General features: G+C 39.6%; 1 protein-coding gene across 13 annotated transcripts in view; it reads left to right on the top strand.

Annotated features, from left to right (window-relative positions):
* Nucleotides 1-19,932, top strand: part of MACF1 (microtubule actin crosslinking factor 1) — a 326,604-nt gene that overhangs the window by 88,694 nt on the left and 217,978 nt on the right. For 7 of the 13 annotated variants that reach the window (XM_053660139.1, XM_053660141.1, XM_053660137.1 and 4 more), the window contains exon 1: nt 16,835-17,169. The exons of 2 other annotated variants lie outside the window; for them this stretch is intronic. In XM_053660139.1, the coding sequence (XP_053516114.1) occupies nt 17,061-17,169 (109 nt within the window). In that variant the 5' untranslated portion in view covers nt 16,835-17,060. Of the gene's footprint in view, nt 1-16,833; nt 17,170-19,932 lie in introns of those variants that run through there. 4 more of the 13 variants (XM_053660144.1, XM_053660143.1, XM_053660145.1 and 1 more) reach the window with 3 other exon arrangements.

Here is a 19,932-nt window from a genome sequence, read left to right as displayed (position 1 = left end):
CCAGGCCTCATTCTCAGCTCTGCCAAGAACCTCACATCTTCCATTTCTTACATTTTTCCTCCAGGCTGTTGATCTTGCTCTGAAGCATTCTTTCCTGGGAGATGTGGAGATAATAGCTGGAGTAGCCCTGCCTCCAGATGATTAACTAAAATAGTGATTTTCAATGTTTTTCATCTCATGGCACACTAAACCAATTACTAAAATTCTGTGGTATACCAAAAAATACATTTTCTGCTGATGTGACACAAAAAAAGGTGTAGTTTTGATTCATTTACACCAGATGGCTGTTGTTGTGTTGGCTCTTGTCATTTTTTTTATATGAAACTCTAAGGGAAAAGAGGTCAGTGTCCCTGACTAGTCATGTATCACATGTTTTAAAAATTATTGTGGCACACCAGTTGAAAATTGCCGCACTAAAAGAGCGAATTGCCAGGAAGGGCCTTCGGCCTGTGTTGGCAGGATGAGATGACTCATTTTTCATCAAAGGAATTTCAAAGAAAAAATAATGACAGGATGATGTCAGAGGAGCAGGTGGAGACAGGAACCTTGATTGAGGCACTAGAGGGAGGTGTTGAATGGTATGGTTGCCTGGGCAGTCGGGATGATTGACTGGCATAGATCACGAGAAACGTCACCTGTTTTTTAGTTCCTTTCTCAGAAGCCCTGGTGTAGGCAGTGCTGTTCTTGCGCCTTCCGAGCATGTGGTCAAGTCTGTGCCTGTCCCGAGTGTACTGTGTTTGTATCTGGGTGAGACAGCCTGTGCCAGTCATGGACTTCTTTCGTACACAGTGTGGTGTGTACTGGTTCCTGCACTCTGTGCATCCCCTCCATGGCTAGCAGTGTCTGTGTCTTGGAACTGAGGTTTGTGTCACAGTGGCTTGAGGTGTGGCGTGTCCCCTGATTTATTAAGATATGGAACTTGCCTAGATATCAGGTCAAATCTCAGGTACAAGTACTTTATTGCCCAAGTACTCTGGTTCCCTCTGGTGTTTAATAGAAGCTGGATCTTTGCTTTAACCTCAATTAAGTTTCTTTTGCTTGCTTGCTTTCCTTCCTTCCTTCCTTCCCTCCCTCTCTCCCTCTATCGTGTATATGGATGAAGCTGATAAGTGAGGGAAATTTATGGTCAGGAGGAAGGACAGTTAAGTGTTGGTATCTTTGCATATTGCAGAGCACTAAAGTTGATTTGATTTACAGGCTCCCATTTATATTAAGAGAGTGCTCCTGGTCACCACTGTGCCTTAGCAGTACCAGAGTCTGTGTGGTTGTGAGGGTAAAATCAGCAGTTTACAAAAAGGTAGAAGATTGGATATTTTTTGCTATCACTCTGCCTCAGGATTCAGGTCATCTCATTTGGGAAGAGAGCATAGCATGATCAGTTGTTACATTTGTGCTTTATGAATTGTTCATCTTAAAGTGTCAGGGAGAGAGGTAACATCGAACATCACCAAGAAGCAGAACATACTACCTCTATTTAAGATATATCATAAGCAAGAAGAAAAAGGGAAAAATAAACAAAAACCCTGAAATTGGTATGGAAGGGGAGGAACTTTACTTATTACTATTACTTAGCACTGTCTTTAATTGTTGTGTCATTCTGGCTGATCATAAGTTCTTTTTTGGACAATACTACTAGGTACACTGTGGGACTAAAACTGGTCTTTGGAAGTAGGATAAGAATGACATGAACCTGGAGGCACTGATCAAATAAATCTGTTTCTTAGAGAATGGTGCTGGACTTCCCTGGGCCTTAATTAGCAATATACCTCCTCTGTGCTAGTCGTGCTTCTGTTTGTACGTCCGTCTCCATGAAATAATAAATCACTACAAGAGAGATTTAACCTTAAGCGCTAAAGCACCCAGTGGAAAATGTTCCCTAGGGTGGGTTTGATTTGGGAGCCCCATGAGGGTAGTCTGTGATGATGAGTTTCAGAAGTCACCACCTGATTCACTGAGTTAATGAGTCTGAGCCTGAACGTACTCTCTGTATTGTACCTGCCCCATAATATATGCAGGTCCTTTCTCCCTTTGGGTATGAACTAAAAGCCTTTAATCAGGAGGTCAAGCAGTGGTAAGGGAGAAACATTCCAACACGTCAATCAATCAGAATGTTAAGGAAATGCATGGGGAGGCTGGGATTACAAATAACTTTGATTTTTTTTGGTGGGGGGAGGAAAAGAACTTGTTAGGGGCCCGTTGTCACCTATAGAAGATCCAAACTCATCTTGTCATTTAAGAACTTTTATAATCCAGTCCAACTTTCTGTAAAATTATTTTTATCAAAATTATGTTTATTCTTATTTTTAAAGGTCAAATATCACTGTGAGGTTTGTAACAAAAATAATCTTCTGTCCTATATCCTCCCACCTCTGAGAACTGCTTCTAAGTCATTTAACTGATTCTTTTAGCGTTTTCTACTACATTTCTTAAATATACCCTTAGTAATTATTGATTTTTCAATTTTAGACATTATCTGTTGACATTTTACCATAGAAGTTTAACATTTAGTTCTTTCATCCCTGCTCCCTTAACAGGCACCCTCCCCCACCCTTTCCATCTTCATGTATTATTACCACTGTATGGAATTCAGTGTTTATAGATTATTATGATTACATGATATTGCTTAAACCCGAGCCATATATGAGTCTATAATTACATTTTCTTTCTTGACCAACTTTTAATTTTTTTTGGAATTAATAATTGCCCCTTTGTTTACTGTTCTATGTACCTGAGAGTCCCCTGGGACTCTCAGATAATTCTAAGTATGTTGCAGTATATCAAATAATCTTTTGGTTCAGTTTTTTCTTTGGAGATGTCCCCCAGGAGATTTCTGTTCCCCAGCTGTAGCCTTTATTAGTAAGTCTCATTTTGGGGCTTCCTGTTACCATAATACTGGGAAATTCCTTCAACTCTCTTCTGTGTCGAATCCCATGTTTCTTGGATCTCATGCTGTTAATTTTTCTTGGTTTACTCCATCTCTTCTTTGGAATATATTTTTTAAAAATGTTTAGTCCTCTAAACATTTAACTAGAGGACGATATGATTATTGATCTTGGGAGGGCAGGAAGAGAGAGAGAACAGGGATGAGAGAAACATAGATTGGTTGCCTTATGTATTCACGTTGACCTGGGATTGGACCTGCAACCTAGGTATGTACCCTGACCAGGCATCGAACCCACAGTATTGGTGTATGGGACGATGCTCGAACCAAGTGAGCTGCCAGGCCAGGGCTGGACTATATTTTAGAGTAGCTTCCTGAGAAAAGATACATGAGTGATCATTATTTTTGAGGCTTTGCTTATCTAAAAATGTCTTTATTATACTTTTCATTTCATTAAAGAGTTTGAGTGTAGACTTCTAGGTTGTAAATGACTTTCTATCAGAACTTTGAAGGCATGTGGCTTTCAGTGTTACTGTTGAGAGAGAAGTCCAATGCCATTTGGATGCCTGACTTTAGTTTGTGACCTGGTTTTGGGGGGTTAGGTTTTAGGATTTTATTTTTATCCCCAATATTCTGAAATATTATGATGATGTGCACTGTATTTTTAAATTTTGCTGAGTTGACATTTCCGTGGGTCTTTTTTTATTTGAAAACACACCTTTCGTTTATTAGTCTTTTTTTTAAAAAAAGATTTTATTTATTTATCTTTAGAGGAGAAGGGAAGGAGAGAAATATCAATGTATGGTTGCCTCTTGTGCATCCCCTGCTGGGAACTGGCCTGCAACCCAGGCATGTGCCCTGACTGGGAATCAAACCACAATCCTTTGGTTCGCAGGCCTGCACTCAATCCACTGAGCTACACCAGCCAGGGCCATTTATTAGTCTTTGATACAATTTTTTTTCTCTTCCAGTTTCTTCACTTTCTCTTTCTATATCTTTATTAGTTGGATATTGGATTTCTTTGATTGATCCTCTGGGTTTTCTCTCCCTCTACATTTTCTTTCTTTTTGTTCTAATTTATGGTAAAAATCCTCAGCCCTGTCTTCCAACTCTTCTCGAGAATTATTTATTTTTGCTATCCTATTTTCAATTTCTAAACAATGTTTTCTTATTCTCTGAATATCCCTTTTTTTATGCTGCTTGTTTTGTTTTGTGGCAATATTGCTTGTTTAGGACTCTGAAGACATTAATTACAGTCCCTTCTGTGATTTCCTCTGCATCTGTTGATAGTATTGTCTCTGCTTGTTTCAAGCTTCTTCTGTTCCTTCATTTTAGTCTCTGTCTTCATGTTAGAGACTCTCTTAAAATGTCTGATGTTTCTGTGGTCTTCATGTTTAAGAGTTAGCCCCTAAAAAGCTTATTGGTGGGACTCATTGACTGTTACATTCTGATGAATGAGTAGGTAGGGAGGTCCATTTCCACAGAGAGGAAATGGCCATTCTTCTGTCCGGGGCCTCTTAAGGCTGTCTGTCGGCCAGAGCCCTGGGGTTGCCAAGCAGAGCAGTGGGGCAGGAGGGGAGGGGCTTGTTCATTATGTGAAATTTCAGTTAATACCCCTGTTTTCAGAAAGGCACCTCCTTCTACCCTTATGAGGAGGGCCTGAAGACTTTCAACTGACTAGTCTTGCTTTCAGTCTCACCCGGTAGCTTTCCTTCCGCTCCCTGCAAGCCTTCAGAGGTTCCTGGTGCTTCCAGTTCCGAGCCTTCCTGGAGTCCTGCAGCACGGTGTGCCTTGTTTCTTGTTCCCCCATTCCCCACCAGCACTTAGCAGAAGGAGAAAGCTGAAGTTTAAATTAGTAACCACTTACCTGTCACTCCCCAATTTATCAAACTTTTGTGGATATTTTTAATTCTTCTTTTCTGTGCCATTCTTATTCCTGTACTGTCATTTACCAAAGATTTCAGAAAGGAATGGAGGTAAACGTGCATGTTAAGTCTGCCACATGTAACCTAGAGCTAGCAGAAGTGAATCTTCTCAATTTCTCTCTCTCGTAAATACACAGACCCTGTACTCTAGTTTCAGTTGTACCTTTCTTTTTTTTTTCCATTTTCTTGATCATGCCATCTTTCTTTCTGGACTGTCATTTCAGACTACTGACATCTTACACATGCTTCCAGATCCAGCTTATATGCATCATTCATGGAAGCCTTTTTTTTTTTTAATTTTTGAATTTGTCTAGCTGGAACAGACCATTCCATTGACTGAGTTTTTTAAATTGTCATACACTGAATTCTTGTGGTCTTGCCACCCTCATGACACAACATATATATTTTTTGCCTTATACTATAATTGTTTGTATATATACTACTTCCCTAGTTAGATTTTAAGCTTTAAAGGATAGTTCATTATAAGACTAGCTTTGCAGTTTTTTTTGTTAACAATTAACACAAAACCCAGGCAACTGAACTTTTCACAGAACCACAGAGTTTTAGAGCTGGTAAAGAATTTAGAGGTCTAGAATGTCAACTCACTTTATGAATGAATGTACAGATCCACTGTGACTAAAATGATCTCGCAGTCATAAGCTAGGGGCAGTGCGGGAACTGTAACCTCCTTCTCAAGTTCTCACACTGCTAAATGTAGTGATAAAATCTGACAAATGCTTAATTAGATATTCTGGTTAATCCAGGGTTAGCTGAAAGGCATGTTATGTTTAAATTTTGATTTTTTAAATTTTTTGAAAATTTTTGTATGCATTTTCTTGGTCTTAGTAATTAGGTAATTTGAACATAGGTAATAATCATAACTAACTAACTAACTAACTAACTAACTAACTAACTTCCTCCCTCCCTCCCTCCCTCCCTTTTTCCCTACCTCTCTTCCTGGGATCTTGATTATTCTGGGATTTGTCCAAAGTGAGCTGGATAATACTTTCCTTTCAAGGAATCAGGTACCCATGGATGAGAAAAAAAAAAGTGTAGGCAACTACTGAATGTGCCCTGATTTTGAGAATATATTTTAAAATTAGTGATATTTTGTGCCCTGGCTGCTGTAGCTCAGTTGATTGAACACGGGCCTGTGAAGCAAAAGGGTCACCGGTTCGATTCCCAGTCAGGGCACATGCCTGGGTTGCAGGCCCGGTCCCCAGTAGGGGACCCGTGAGAGGCAACCACACATTGATGTTTGTCTCCCACTCTTCTTCCCTTCCCCTGTCTCTAAAAATAAATAAATAAAATATTTAAATAATAATAATAATACAAAAAATTAGTGATGTTTTGTTTTGGGGTACAGACCCAATTTAATTGGGTCCAAGTTAAAGTTTTGCTATTGATAATTCATCAAAGATTATTTCCGAAAGTACCTTTAAAGTTAGTTATCTGTGTCAAAGATTCTTAACTATTTCTCTAGGTTATCTGGCTCTTGGCAGTCATTTCCAGAATGTTTGAGAGAGCTCCAAATATTCATGTCTGAAGGGTTAGATGCCCCAGGAATGGGTGGTTATCAGGAGAAAGTTGAATGACGTCTGTTGTCTGCTTAGGATTTGTTGGACATGAAGCATGCCAGACACTTTTAAAAAGCAAGATGCCATTCCTTTCCTCATCCCCTACTTGGGGCACTTGAGGATAGATCTGCAGGTATTTAAGGGGCTGTCCCTTTCCTCTGAGATTTGATCGTCATTAGGGTTTTGCCTCACAATATGAGGCTGAGTGATGGCAGATGGTCTGATACTGGGGTTGGCTTGCAGTCTCCCTCCACTGGGCAGTGCTGTTGCTGGACAAGCAGTCTACAGTGGAATGAACCATAACCAGCCTGTGTGCTGGGTTGGGCTCTGCCTCATGGCCATCACTTTTGGTTTTATCCAAAGCCGAAATTGTTGTCCCCAGATTTTAGAGTCAGGGTTTATTGTACTCATTCTGCCTTTGCCTGTTTTTGCATTGCCACCTGGCTGCCATTAGAGGGAATTCACTACATAGCTCTGAGTTCCTGTAGGGGGCTGAGAGGAATCATCCCTGTTACCAGGGTGGTATGTGTGTTCTCTTCCCTTAAAACTGTTACCCAGGTTTCCTTTTATGACTTGTTAAGTCAGAGGCAGCTGGTAGGATGCATGAGGGAAGCATTACTCACCAGGCATACGTAGTGGTTCTGACTGCTGGCCTGGAGTCTGGGCCGAGCTGAAAATGAGTCAGGTCCGAGAATGGAAAGATTGCGGGGTAGTGGGGGGTAGGAGTTGTGTGCCAGTGACTGCTTCTTCTGTGACTGCTCTTTTCTCTATAAGGACTTTTCCCAAAGCTGGGAATACTGGGGTTCCATAAGCCAACCAACTTTGTGGTGATGTTTCCTGTGAAAGGAATGAACTGATTGGACTTGGCACTGTTGCCTTGTATGTTATGGGTGTATATGGATTTTGAGGCAAGCTTGAGCTTGTATAATGAGTGTTCTATGTGTAAGAGTTTCACTCCAGTAAAAGAAACCACAGAATCTCTGTCTTGATTATAAAGCTGAGTCTTCTGTATCTATCTTTGTCCAGTAGGGGTCACTGGGGCTTAAGTTCTAAAAGAGAGAAACTCACTAATCTTGTGGTAGACCGATCAGATTCCTTGTCTTTGTTGTGGCATATTTGTCTGTCCTTGTACATTTTTTAAATAATAGCTCAGAAACAAAAGATGTGAACTTGTATTAAGAACTGACCAGTCTGTCTGTCTTCAGATGGTAAATTCTTTTTCTCTTAATTTAACAGCTACTGCCAGGATCTGGACAACTATCTCACAGAGATCTAAAATTAGGTCTTTGTGAGTGAAGCTTGGTTTCCATGGCTAAATAGTTCAAGTTGATTTATCTACCTCTTCTTGACCTGGACTCTTCTCTGAGCCTCAAATGTAGCTACCCATTGGTATTCACAAGCCTGCCAGGTTACCTCACTGCTGAGCTCCTGATCCCTTTGTGAGTGGCATGCCCACTTCTGCCCTGTTGTATGAAGGGACTCAGGAAAGCTAAAGTTGATCATGTGTTTTTTAGTCAGACCACATTAAAAGATGTGTTCTCATTGAGACCATTTTTTACTTGGAAAAGCATTTGAAAATGCATGTAGGCTGGATAGGAGTAAGATGCTAACTTACTTTCATTGTGCATTCACTTAGAATGAGAGATATTTCTGGACAAAAATAATAGTTTTGGCAGAATTTAGAAGCATTCTCCATAGACAGAGCTTCTTTTCCTTGATTCTTCTCCATTTATTTCAAATAACTGACTACTAAACTTTCCTGGAAAAAGTTTAATAGTTAGATCTTACTATTTTGTTATGAGGAAATGGTCAGAATACCAAAGAGAAGGATTATTTTAAATAGCACTATGGATATTAAGGCTAGCTAAATATTCCCGTCCTTTTTCTTTTTGAAGCAATGCCATCGAAGTCTAATTTGATTTATTCATTGAGTTGGTGACTTAGAGCTGTTAAATAACACACACTTTGTGTTGACTTACCTCCTTACACTGGCCACTGAAGAGGACTTGATATTCTTTTTTTTTTTTTAAGATTTTATTTATTTATCTTTAGAGGGGAAGGGAAGGAGAGAGGGAGAGAAATATCAATGTATGGTTCCCTTTGTGCATCCCCTGCTGGGAACTGGCCTGAAGGGAACCGGCCTGCAACCCAGGCATGTGCCCTGACTGAGAATCGAACTGTGATCGTATGGTTTGCAGGCCCACGCTCAATCCACTGAGCTACACCAGCCAGGGTTTAGGACTTGATATTCTGCTAGGGCATAAATGCTGTAGTATAGTAACAATAAAAACAATAGTTAATGAGTTAACTCTGTGCCAAATAGTCCATGCATTTTCTCACTTAATCCTCATTGTGATATGAAGTGGTAATTTTATTGTACCCCTTTTACAGATGAGGGACTGAGGATTAAAGAGATTAAATGGTTCAAAGACACACAGATAGAAATTGTGAAGTCAGAATTTGAATCTAGGTTTGACTAAGAGATTATGTTAAATTTAGAGTCCTAGGCAAAGAGAGAGGCACTAGGGCTTTAAGAGTCAGTTTTTTAAGTACTAAACCAGAGCTTTTCCCACTTTACTTTCTACCTTTACTCTTTTCCTTACCTTTAAAAAACTATTTTATTTATTTTGAGAAAGAGGAATGGAAGGAGAGAGGGAGAGAAACATCACTGTGTGGTTGCCTCTCGTGCGCCCCCTACTGGGGACCTGGCCCACAACCCAGGCATTTATCCTGACTGGGAATCAACGCTTTGGTTCTCAGGCCCAGGCTCAATCCACTGAGCTACACCAGCCAGGTTGCTCCTTACCATTTCTTTCTCTTTTTCCAGGGTAAGAACCTCAGTTGCTGAGCTAGACAAAAAGGCTCAGAGTTTAGATACTGGGCAGATTCTGTATTTGGAGAGATTTCTAGAAGTGGAATTTCTGTTCAATAAATTGATTTTTTCCCCAGCTCCAAGGAAAAGTAAAATGTATACTTGTGTTCTTGGAGTGACTTTTTCTCTTACACTCCCAGGTAGGTTTGGAAGTTCAGTGTTAAAAGTGGCTTGCTTGGCTCCTTCGTTAGTATATGTTATTTGTTGGGCCTATCTGGAGGAGCATATTGAGTTATTCCTGCCATAAGATAATAGTTTTACAGACACTTGCTCTCTGGTATATGTTTCTGTGGTCAAAATATATACATTCCCAAGAACAGCTTATATTTTGGGAATCTAAATGGTTTATTGACCCCATTGTGCTCTTTTAGTCCCACCTGGTTCTACCAGTGCTCTTTAGACCCTCTTGTTCATTCACTAAGTCATTAATTTATTTATCTATCTATCTATTCACTCATTCCATAGTTATTTAGTGACTAGATTTTATATAGGAGAGCAGAATTCATCTAGCTTCAAAAACTTTAGTGAGAGGGTATAAATAAGCACACAACTACATTATAAAGTAGAAAAGACTAAATGTCATGAGAGGGGAACTTATAAAGTATAAGTAAGGTTGAGAAAGAGAGGTTTACTTCTAACTGGGATAGAGGGAGTCTGTCCCAGGGAAAAATCTGTGGAAGTATTGACTTTCAGCTAGTCATGGGAATGGGATTTTGATATGGAGATGGGAAGAAAATACATTCCAGGGTAAATGAGGAATATATTGTAAAGCCAGAGAGTTTTGAGCTTAATTTGCTGGCAGTGGGTAATTAAAAGTTTTAGAATGAAATTACAGATGAACACTTATTGAGCATTTAATATATACCAGTTATCATGCATGCTTTAGGGGATTAATCTTATAGTGAATGAGGACAGGGTTGGCAGGTGGGAGACTGGGATTGGTCAATTTAGATTAGGTAAATTGTCAGTTTGCTAAGGTTTTGTATAGTCTGAGCAGTATTCAGAGGTCTTTGTGGTCAGATGTGGTTTGCTGCTCCTCCAAATAATAATAGTAGCCAATAGTTATTAAGCATATATTGTGTGCCAGGTGTCATCTAAGCACCACAAATGCATCAACTCATTTAAGTCTCACTACAACTACACAAGACAGGCACTATTATTATTATCATTTTGCAGATGAGGAAATTGAGGTTCTGTGAAGTTAAGTAATTTGCTAAAAGTTGCTAATGTGACATAAATTATAGGGTCTGGGTTTGAATCCAGGTGGTCTGGCTTCAGGTTGATCTTGTAATTACTATACTTTTATAATGCTCATGGCATCTAGGTTGCTGATCAAGAAATTTGGGAGCTTTTTCTAACTTTATTCAGTAACACTTAGGTATGTAGAAAATTCTTTAATGGCATTCTAGGTCCTTGTATGTTTATTATTGTCTCAATTCCACATTAGAGACAGGAGTCATAATATCTCCTAATAAGCTTCTGTGAAGTCCACATCCTCTGCCTGTCTGTAGTTATATGCTTACTGGAGGAGACACATCACAGGAGCTCAGGTCCAGGCTTCGATGCCTGGGTCCTGCCTTTCTCAGAAGCCTAAGGTTTCCCATCCTGTCCGTAGTATACTACATATACTAGTCTCTCTACCAAAGTTTTAATCTCAGAGAGGTATACACATACACACATACAAGATATATTTATGCTAAAATTATATACATATATAATTCTTAAAAGAAGTTCTCCCTTTATAAACATTTTTTTCTAGACTTCAGAAACTTTAATTGTGATGGTTCTTAAATTTTTAGTCTTTATCTGCCAAAGTTATGCTTCTGGATGTGCTATTTTGAGACCAAGTGTAACTCCATGGCAGTTTGAATAAAACATACAGCCTCCCTTTCACAGGCTTGCTGTCATTTTGGTTGCAGACAATAAAATGATTCTGGGGTATTGCTTTCTTTTGAGATTTCTTGTGGGTAATGGTTGTGGGTGACTGTCCTAAATTTTTGTGAGTGAAGTAATCTTAAAGAGAGGCAGGTGAGAGGCCAGTCTGAAATCTTATCAAAGTTCAGAGTATTGCTTCTACAAAGTTTCTTTGATGGTTTGGGGCCCTGCCCATTTGGGCTGTCAAGGAGCCATATCCTGGGGGCTGCTAATATGTCTTTAAATGGCCCATTCTTTGTATAATAAATGATCTCTGAAAAGAAACTAGTCACTCCCTTCTGCCAGCCTCTAACCACTTCCTGTAAATGACAGCACGCAGATCCATCTTAGTTTTGCTAAGTGAATAAATTATTTTCATAAAAGCAATTCCCCTCCTTTCCTTTCTTCCTTCAAACAAACACGCATACATATATACAAAGGCTGGAAACAAACATTTTACTTGTCATATGTAGAAAAATGGTATATTGAAGGTATAAAATGCCATCTTATGAAGATCTTATGAAGAGTAAATTAGTTTGGTTACCAAAATACATTCTGAATCGGTTATTGTGTAATAACAACAGGTTCGGAATGTATTTTGATATTTGAGTGCTTTGACTTTCTTTTTAAAATTTCATAGGTATTTTGAATGACAGAAGCATGCTAAATGATTTTCTAATTAAGACAGTTTTGCAGTGGCTTCTAATAGCAGAACAAAGCAGAGAAATGACTTTCATTTTGGGAAATGAGAATATTGTGTAGATGTTTATAAGATTGCAAGAGACAGTTACACAATGGTGATAAGGACAGTACTAGCACCATATTGTTTCATGTCAACCTCGAGATTCTTTTCTTAGAACTGTGTCTAAGTTCTTTTCTTAGAACTTAGGTCTGTGTACAGACTAAGTCTTGCAAACATAAAGTTTTCCAAACATAAATACCTAAAATTGTTTAATTTCAAGTTAGTGTACCTATTTTGCCAGAACATTGTAGCAAAGAGAGGCAGTGTAGTAAAATTAACTGATTGACTTGAAATACGACAGGTAAAGTTTCAGATATCTATTCATTGTACTTACTTTGTGGCCCAAAGCCTGAATTTTCTGAGCTTCAAGTTCTTGATTTCTAAAATGGGGATATTTAATTTAATTTTTTGATTTTATATTTTAATTGTTCAAGTACAGTTTTCTGCTGTTTACTCCCACCCCAGCCCACCCCCCAAGTGCTCCCCACCTCTCTCCTGTGTCCACACCCACCTCCCCACCCCCCCACCCCCCGCGTCCATGTGTCCTTTATACTTGTTCTGTAAAACCTTCCCCTTTTCCCCTGAAATTCCCTCCCCTCTGTCACTGTCAGTCCTGTTCTCACAGAATTGTCAGCCTCTGTCACTGTCAGTCCTGTTCTCACAGAACTGTCAGTTTTGTGTCTTTGGTTATATTTTGCTTGCTTGTTTGTTTTCTTGTTTAGGTTCCTGTTAAAGGTGAGATCATATGGTATTTGTCTTTCACTGCCTTTTTTCCCCCCAAAGCCCCCAAAGATTTTATTTTCTTTAGAGGGGAAGGGAGAGGGAGAGAAATATCAAAGTATGGTTGCCTCTCATGTGTCCCCTGCTGGGAACTGGCCTGCAACCCAGGCATGTGCCCTGACTGGGAATTGAACCGCGATCATCTGGTTTTCAGGCCCGTGCTCAATCAACTGAGCTACACCAGCCAGGGCACTGGCTGGCTTATTTTGCTTAGCATAATGCTTTCCAGTTCCATCCATGCTGTCGCAAAGGGTAGGAGCTCCTTCTTTCTTTCTGCTGCATAGAATTCCATTGTGTAAATGTACCACAGTTTTTTTATCCATTCATTTACTGATGGGCACCTAGGTTGCTTCCAATGCTTGGCTGTTGTAAACTGTGCTGCTATGAACATGGGGGTGCATAGGTTTTTTTGGATTGGTGTTTCAGGGTTCTTAGGATATAAGATAGGATAATTCCACCTAGCAGTGGAATTGCTGGGTCAAAAAAGCAGTTCCATTTTTAGTTTTTTGAGGAAATTCCATACTGTTTTCCACAGTGCCTGTACCAGTCTGCATTCCCACCAACAGTGCACTAGGGTTCTCTTTTCTCCACAACTTTGCCAACACTTGTTTGTTGCTTTGTTTATGATGGCCATTCTGACCCGTGTGAAGTGGTATCTCATTGTTGTTTTTATTTGCATCTCTTTGATAGCTGGCAATACTGAGCATCTTTTCCTGTGTCTCTGGATCCTTTGTATGTCCTCCTTGGAGAAGTGTCTGTTCAAATCCTCTGCCCATAAAATGAGGATATTTTAAAAAGGGTATATTACCAGGATTAAATGAAGTAATAAATGTGAAAGTGCTTTCTAGGAGGTGCTCAATAAATGTTAGTGTATTATAGTACTAGCATGGTGTATCACATTGTCCTTCCAAGCATGTCCATCTTCTTTGAGCATCACAGCTCCAGAGCTTCTCCACAGAAAAGGCTTTGCATTATCGTCTTGGTGTGTCCACTGTGTCTACAGTAACGCTCCATGTTTTGAAACTGAATGAATGAATGAAATGTTCTGTTTCACAGGACAGCCTGCTCCAGAGGGAGCTCCAGTTCAGTATCCACTGGATGCACCATCAGTTTTCCCTCTGTAGTGCCCATTTCCTTCAGCAAACACTGTGTTATTTTTCACACATCAAGAAAAATCCTCTTTTGACCCTACATCCTTCTCTCTGCTCCCTGTTACAGCAAAATTTCTTGAAAAAGTTGCTTTCAATTTGTTGTCTGAATTCCTCTCCTCCTATTCTCTGTTTTACATTTAATTTTTTAAATTATTTGTAATTGGTGTAGCTCAGTGGATTGAGCGTGGGCCTGTGAACTAAGGGATTGTGGTTTGATTCCCAGTCAGGGCACATGCCTGGGTTGCAGGCCAGTTCCCAGCAGGGGACACATGAGAGGCAACCATACTCTGATATTTCTCTCCCTCTCTCCTTCCCTTCCCCTTTAAAGATAAATGAATAAAATCTTTAAAAAATTATTTGTAATTGCAGTATGGTTGATATATAACATTATATTAGTTTTAGGTATGTAACATAATGATTCGATATTTAAAGATTTTATTCATTTTTTTTTAGAGAGAGGGGAAGGGAAGGAGAAAGAGAGGGAGGAAAACACCAGTATGTAAAACATTGATCAGTTGCCCTTGCATGCCTCCAACTGGGGGACCTGGCCCAAAACCCAGGCATGTGCCCCAACCACGTATCAAACCAATGACCTTTCTGTTCCCAGGCCAGCACTAAAACCACTGAGCAACACCATCCAGGGCAATAATTCGATATTATATACATTGCAACATGATCACCCCAGTAAGTCTAGTTAACATCTGTCACTTTACATAATTACCCTGAATTTTTTTGTGATAAGTACTTTTAAGATATACTCTCTTAGCAACTTTCATACATGCAATTCAGCATTAACTACAGTCACCAAACTGTACTTTATTTTTTATTTTTATTAAAAAAAAATTTTATCTCTAACTGAGGACTTCCTTTCTTTCTTTTTTCTTTTTTTGGCCTTTCTTTTAAAAGAGTAATTGGAAGGGTGAGAGAGTGAGAAACATCAGTTGGTTGCCTCCTGTGTGCACCAGGGATCAAACCTGCGACCCTTCGTTGTACAGGCTAGTGTTCCAACCAACTGAGCTATACCAGCCAGGACCAGGCTGTACTTTACAACCCCACAAATCCCATTCGCTCTTGAATCAGTACAAAAATTCAAAATCTCTTGAATTTCTCTGCCATGCCATCAAAACTGCCCTTCTTAAATTCATTGTTGACCTCCACATTGCTAAATTCAGGGGTCAGTTCTCAATCTCATCATGACACATTAACAGCTTTGACATGGTTAATTACTACTTTTTAAAACACTGCCTTCACCTGGCTTCTGATGCAGCATGTTCTTTTGGTTCTTCTAATCCATTGGCTTCTTTGTTTTATTCCCTTTTGGTGGTTCTTCCTCTTTCCTATCTAATAATGTTGGAGGGTTTCTAGGATTTAGTCCTTGAACTTGATCTCTTCTCTCTCTTTACTCCCTAAGTGATCTCCCTCTGTTTTCTGGCTTTAAAAGTTCATCATGGGTCTCTCCCTGAACTCTAGATTCATATATTCAGTTGCAATTTATAGTTCCCTAGAATGTCTACTAGGCATTTCAAACCTAATGCATACAAAAGGGAATTCGTACCCCCATCCCCCAAACAAACAAAGAGCTACAAACACTATGAACCCCGCACTCGTTACTTCTCTGGTAGTCTTTTCTATTTTAGGAAATAGCAGTTCTGTCCTTTTCATTTCTCAGACCAAAAACTTTGAAGTTGTCTTGATTCTCTCCTTTCCCTCTTTACCCCTCATCCAGTCTATCAGCAACTACTGATAACTCTATTTTATTCCAGATTATGACCACATCTTGCCATCTCTACCACCATACCTTGGTCCCAACTATCATTATTTCTCAGCCACTGATTTTCACTTGGATTATTGTAATAACAACCACTAATCTGGTTTCTGCCCCTATAGTTTTGCTTTTCTAGGATGTCATATAAATGGAATCATACAGTGTGTAGCCTGTTGTGTTTGGCTTCTTTTGTGTAACATAATGCTTTTGAGATTTCATCCATGCTTTTGAATATGTCAGTAGTTTGTTCCTTTTTGTTGCTGGGCTGTATTCCATTGTGTGGATGCACCACAATTATATAAGTTCACTGGACATTTGGATTGTTTCCAGTTTTTCGTTACTTTGAGTAAAGCTGCTATAAACATCCACATACAGGTCTTTGTGTGGACACATGCTTTCATTTGGGGAAGGGGTGGTAAATACCTAGGAGTGATACTGCTTGGTCCTCTGGTATGTGAGCGCTTAACTTTGTGAGAAACTGTCACACTGGAGTGGTTGAGCCAAGTTACACCCAAATCAGCAATGTACGAGTTCTAGCCGCTTCACACCTCAGCAAGACTTGATATTGTTAATCTTTGTAATTTTAGTCCTTTTAGTAGGTATGTAGTGGTAAAGTGTTCTCAGTTGTCTGCTGTAATGTCCATGTCAAGTTTTTATTTGTAAGCAGGCTTGTTCTGTGGAAGGCATTGTCTTATGCTGTCATCGAGTATCCTGATACGCCCTTGGACAGCTCGTAGAAATCAGGTGATGTTTGTTCTCCCTGCTCATCTTATTCACGCCTTAATGTCAGGTCTGTCTCATGGAGCTTGTTCTGTTTGTGGTCTTCTCTGCAGTCATGTTCAGGTCCCTTGCCTCCTCCTGGGCTGTGGATGTGGAAGAGTTGCCCTCTGCCTGTGCCAGGGTACTTGTGGATGTTTATATATCCTTGTGTACTTCGCCTTCTCCCTGAAAGCAGTTCCCTAAAGCTTCTGTGACTTTTTTCTTTTAGCTTCATCTTGAAGTCTGGCATTCCATCCAGGCCAGGAATGGAAAGTTGAGTGTGACGTCCTCAGACACCCTCCCTTCTTGTAGAAGGGTCTGAGGTTTGTTTGTTTAAGCTGAGCAGAGGATGCCTGAGATAGAGTTTGAGTCAGCTCAACACTAGCTTAGGCTCTCCTTTTCACTCTCCTGGTTCCTCCTTTCCTTTCCCCTCCCCCTCTGCCAGTTGTTTCCTGGGCTTTGTCTGAGATACACTGTACTGCTTTAGTCCCCGTCAACTACTGCCTGCTGAAGAAGTCAGAGGCGAGATGGAGGAGAAACCATCAGGAAGTTTCTAACAACCCCAAGCTGCCAGCTTCTGTGTCTGTGCTGATAGTGCAGGACAGCAGTAACCTCAGTAGAAAGGCATTCAGAGGCCTGCACCGAGCTGTGGGCTTGTGGCTAACTCAGTGGAGGAGAAAGGACAGGCCTGGAAATGCCTCTCTTAGATCCATCTTATTTGCCACCAACCATCTTTATTTTGACTCATGTTCTTGGAATTGCTGGTGTTCTCTACTGGAAGAGATGTGCCAGAGGCAGAGCAGGTAACTGTTACTGAGTTATTCTTTAAAGCTACTGTGGGGCTTTTGAGGGTGGGGTAAATGACGAAGGTCTTCCCAGTTGCTTTCCTTAAAGGGCCAGTACATTCTCTCAACTGGGGTGCTGCGAGACCTGAGTGTGTGTATACCCACTGAGAAAACTGGTCCCAGCGTTGTCCTGGGACCAGCATGGGACCCAGACTCTTTCCTGTTGTTCTTTGAGCTGCCTGGATGGAGGATGCTGGTTTAATGAGGTGACGTCTGGGCTCGAAGCTGGGGGAAGTGGCAACTATTCCGACTTGTGTCTAGACTTGTGTCTCTCCTCAGAGAAAGAAGCCCTTCCCTTCTCAATCTCAAAATAGTTTTTGGGTCTTTGTTTTTAACCAAAAACATCCAGTAACTGTCACTCTCCTTTAAGCTTAGATGTGGGAAAATTTGTAGGGTTAGAGAGGTGTCTGGATTTGTTATATTTTGGGGTGAGAGGAGACAGAGGAGTGAAAGGTCAGTGAGAAAATTGGGTGAGTGGTACCCTTGCCCCGGGGCATCTTGGAACAGGGGGCTGCCTCTGTTCTCTCCGATATGATTGAAACTGTTCCTTTCCCCTCGGGCAGCTCTACAGTTTACTCTGTGTATCCAAGTCATGTGTTCAGTGCAATGAAGTTAACTGTTCTTTTCTCCGGGGAATTGGGTCCTGATACTAAAAATAATTTTAAAAAATGGTAACAGACCCCTCTTTCATCCCATTTTGTTATTCACATTATATTCCTTTAACTTCTAAACACCCAGGTCCAGGATCAGTCCCATATTTAGCTGATTCTGAATCTCCACAGTTGAAGATGAGTAAAGTCTAACTTTTCCTGGAGTACATCCTTGGATCTCAGTGCCTCAGTACCGTCATTGTAGATCTGCTTACTACCTTCGAGCCAAGTATTGAGAGAGATACTTGTTACTTTGTCTCTCACAAGTTAAGGTGGAGATTTGATGGCATTACTTGGCTTTCTATTAAAAGTTCATGAATGCTTGACAGAATTAGAATTAGATTCAGTCATTCCCCAGTGTCCTTTCCAGTAAGTCCCAGAAAAGCTTTTGACTAAATATTCAGAGCTTGTGTCTGTATCAGCAAAAACAGGAGGAATATTTAGAAATCTGTTTGCGTATGTGGTGGTGTATTTAAAAAGGTACCCCAAGGGGGCTTTCCTGAAATGTGAGCCTGTATTTGGGCTTAGAAAGAAAGAATTAGGCAGGGCAGGCCTGCGTATCCAGCCCTCTATAATATTTCATATCTAACGAGGAAAGACATATTCATATGGAAGCTGCTGCTTCCTTTTCCTGTGCATTAAGATGATGACATTTCTAAACCACTAATCATTAATATTGATTAATATTTTAAAAATTTATCAGTATAGAATTTTCTGTGGGCCTCAGGAGTCATAGTTCTATCTTTAAGTGCTTTATTTTTTATGTTTTAGAAATATTAATTCATGAATAGCCATAAATGCATTGAAATAAAAAGAGAAATACTTCATAAAAGCTTCTTATTTCTATGAAACAGCTTTAATTCTAGTAACTAGTAGTTATATTGGGAATCTACTATGTTCAATTAATCTGTAAAATTAGAGCAGTGGTATATCAATTGAAGACTGGGTACCAAAGCTTCCACAGAAGTACATAAGAGATTCACCCATTTTATTATAATTTCCATTTTAAGGCATAGTTTATTTTGTAATGTATTTAAAAAAAAACACAGACATTCTAATGTACTGATTTCCTGTTGGGTATCACCAGAACATAGTTTCTCCATCATTTTTGTGTATATATTTATACTGCTTATAAAATGTACACCTGATTAAAAAGGGGAAGATTGTCTCTTCTGATCTGTTTTTTATTTAATTGGAAGTGTATATACTCTTGCAGAACGTACTACTAAACATAGGTCCTGTGCCTGAGTTCTAGGCAAGGCTCAGTTGTATGGGGTCAAGTGCTGTTTCTATAATAGTGAGTGGGCAACACACATCTAAGTGATAACATTTGTAATATTGGCTTAGTGTGTACTAAAGGTTTTTTGTGCTTATTGTCTCACTTTTCTGTTTACATTTATATATTATAAGGAATGTACATAGTGTTTAGATATTGAAGGTATTTAACTTTGAAGCAAATATTTCTGCTGTTCTTTCAGGCTTTGCCTATCAATTTGTTTGAATAATATTCTGAGATTGCCAGGCAAACTGTGAAACTATTACTGTTTGTGTTTATATAAATCAGTTTAGTTTTTAAAATATTTTATTTATTTATTTTTAGAGAGGGAAAGGGAGGGAGAAAGAGAGGGAGAGAAACATTAGTGTATGGTTGCCTCTTGAGCACCCCCTACTGGGGACCTGGCTGGCAACCCAGGCATGTGCCCTGATTGGCAACCATTTGGTTCATAGGCTCAGTCCACTGAGCACACCAGCCAGGGCTGTATAAATCAGTTTAATAGGATAGTTTTCTGCAATAAAACACAATATAGAAATAAATTGAATGCTGAGGTTGATATAACTGTAATTAGTCTCTAATTTCATAAAAAATTACCTGGTATTATTTGGTTTTAACATAAGTAACATATATTTGAACCTCTAAAAATGATTTATACTATTAAATACTGCATTTCTATGTTCTTTATATGTTGAGTTCCATATAAGATTTGTTTGACAAAGGGTTTTCTTGTCTGAGTTGAAAACCACTATGCGGATAGTTTCTCAGGTTCCTTTCAGCACTGCAATTCTAAAATAC

Source organism: Artibeus jamaicensis, unplaced genomic scaffold (genome assembly GCF_021234435.1).
Source record: "Artibeus jamaicensis isolate MK-2021 breed Jamaican fruit bat unplaced genomic scaffold, CSHL_Jam_final scaffold_847, whole genome shotgun sequence".
Lineage (NCBI taxonomy): Eukaryota > Metazoa > Chordata > Mammalia > Chiroptera > Phyllostomidae > Artibeus > Artibeus jamaicensis.
Note: the sequence above shows the minus strand (reverse complement) of the source record. Positions and strands in the feature narration are given on the sequence as shown.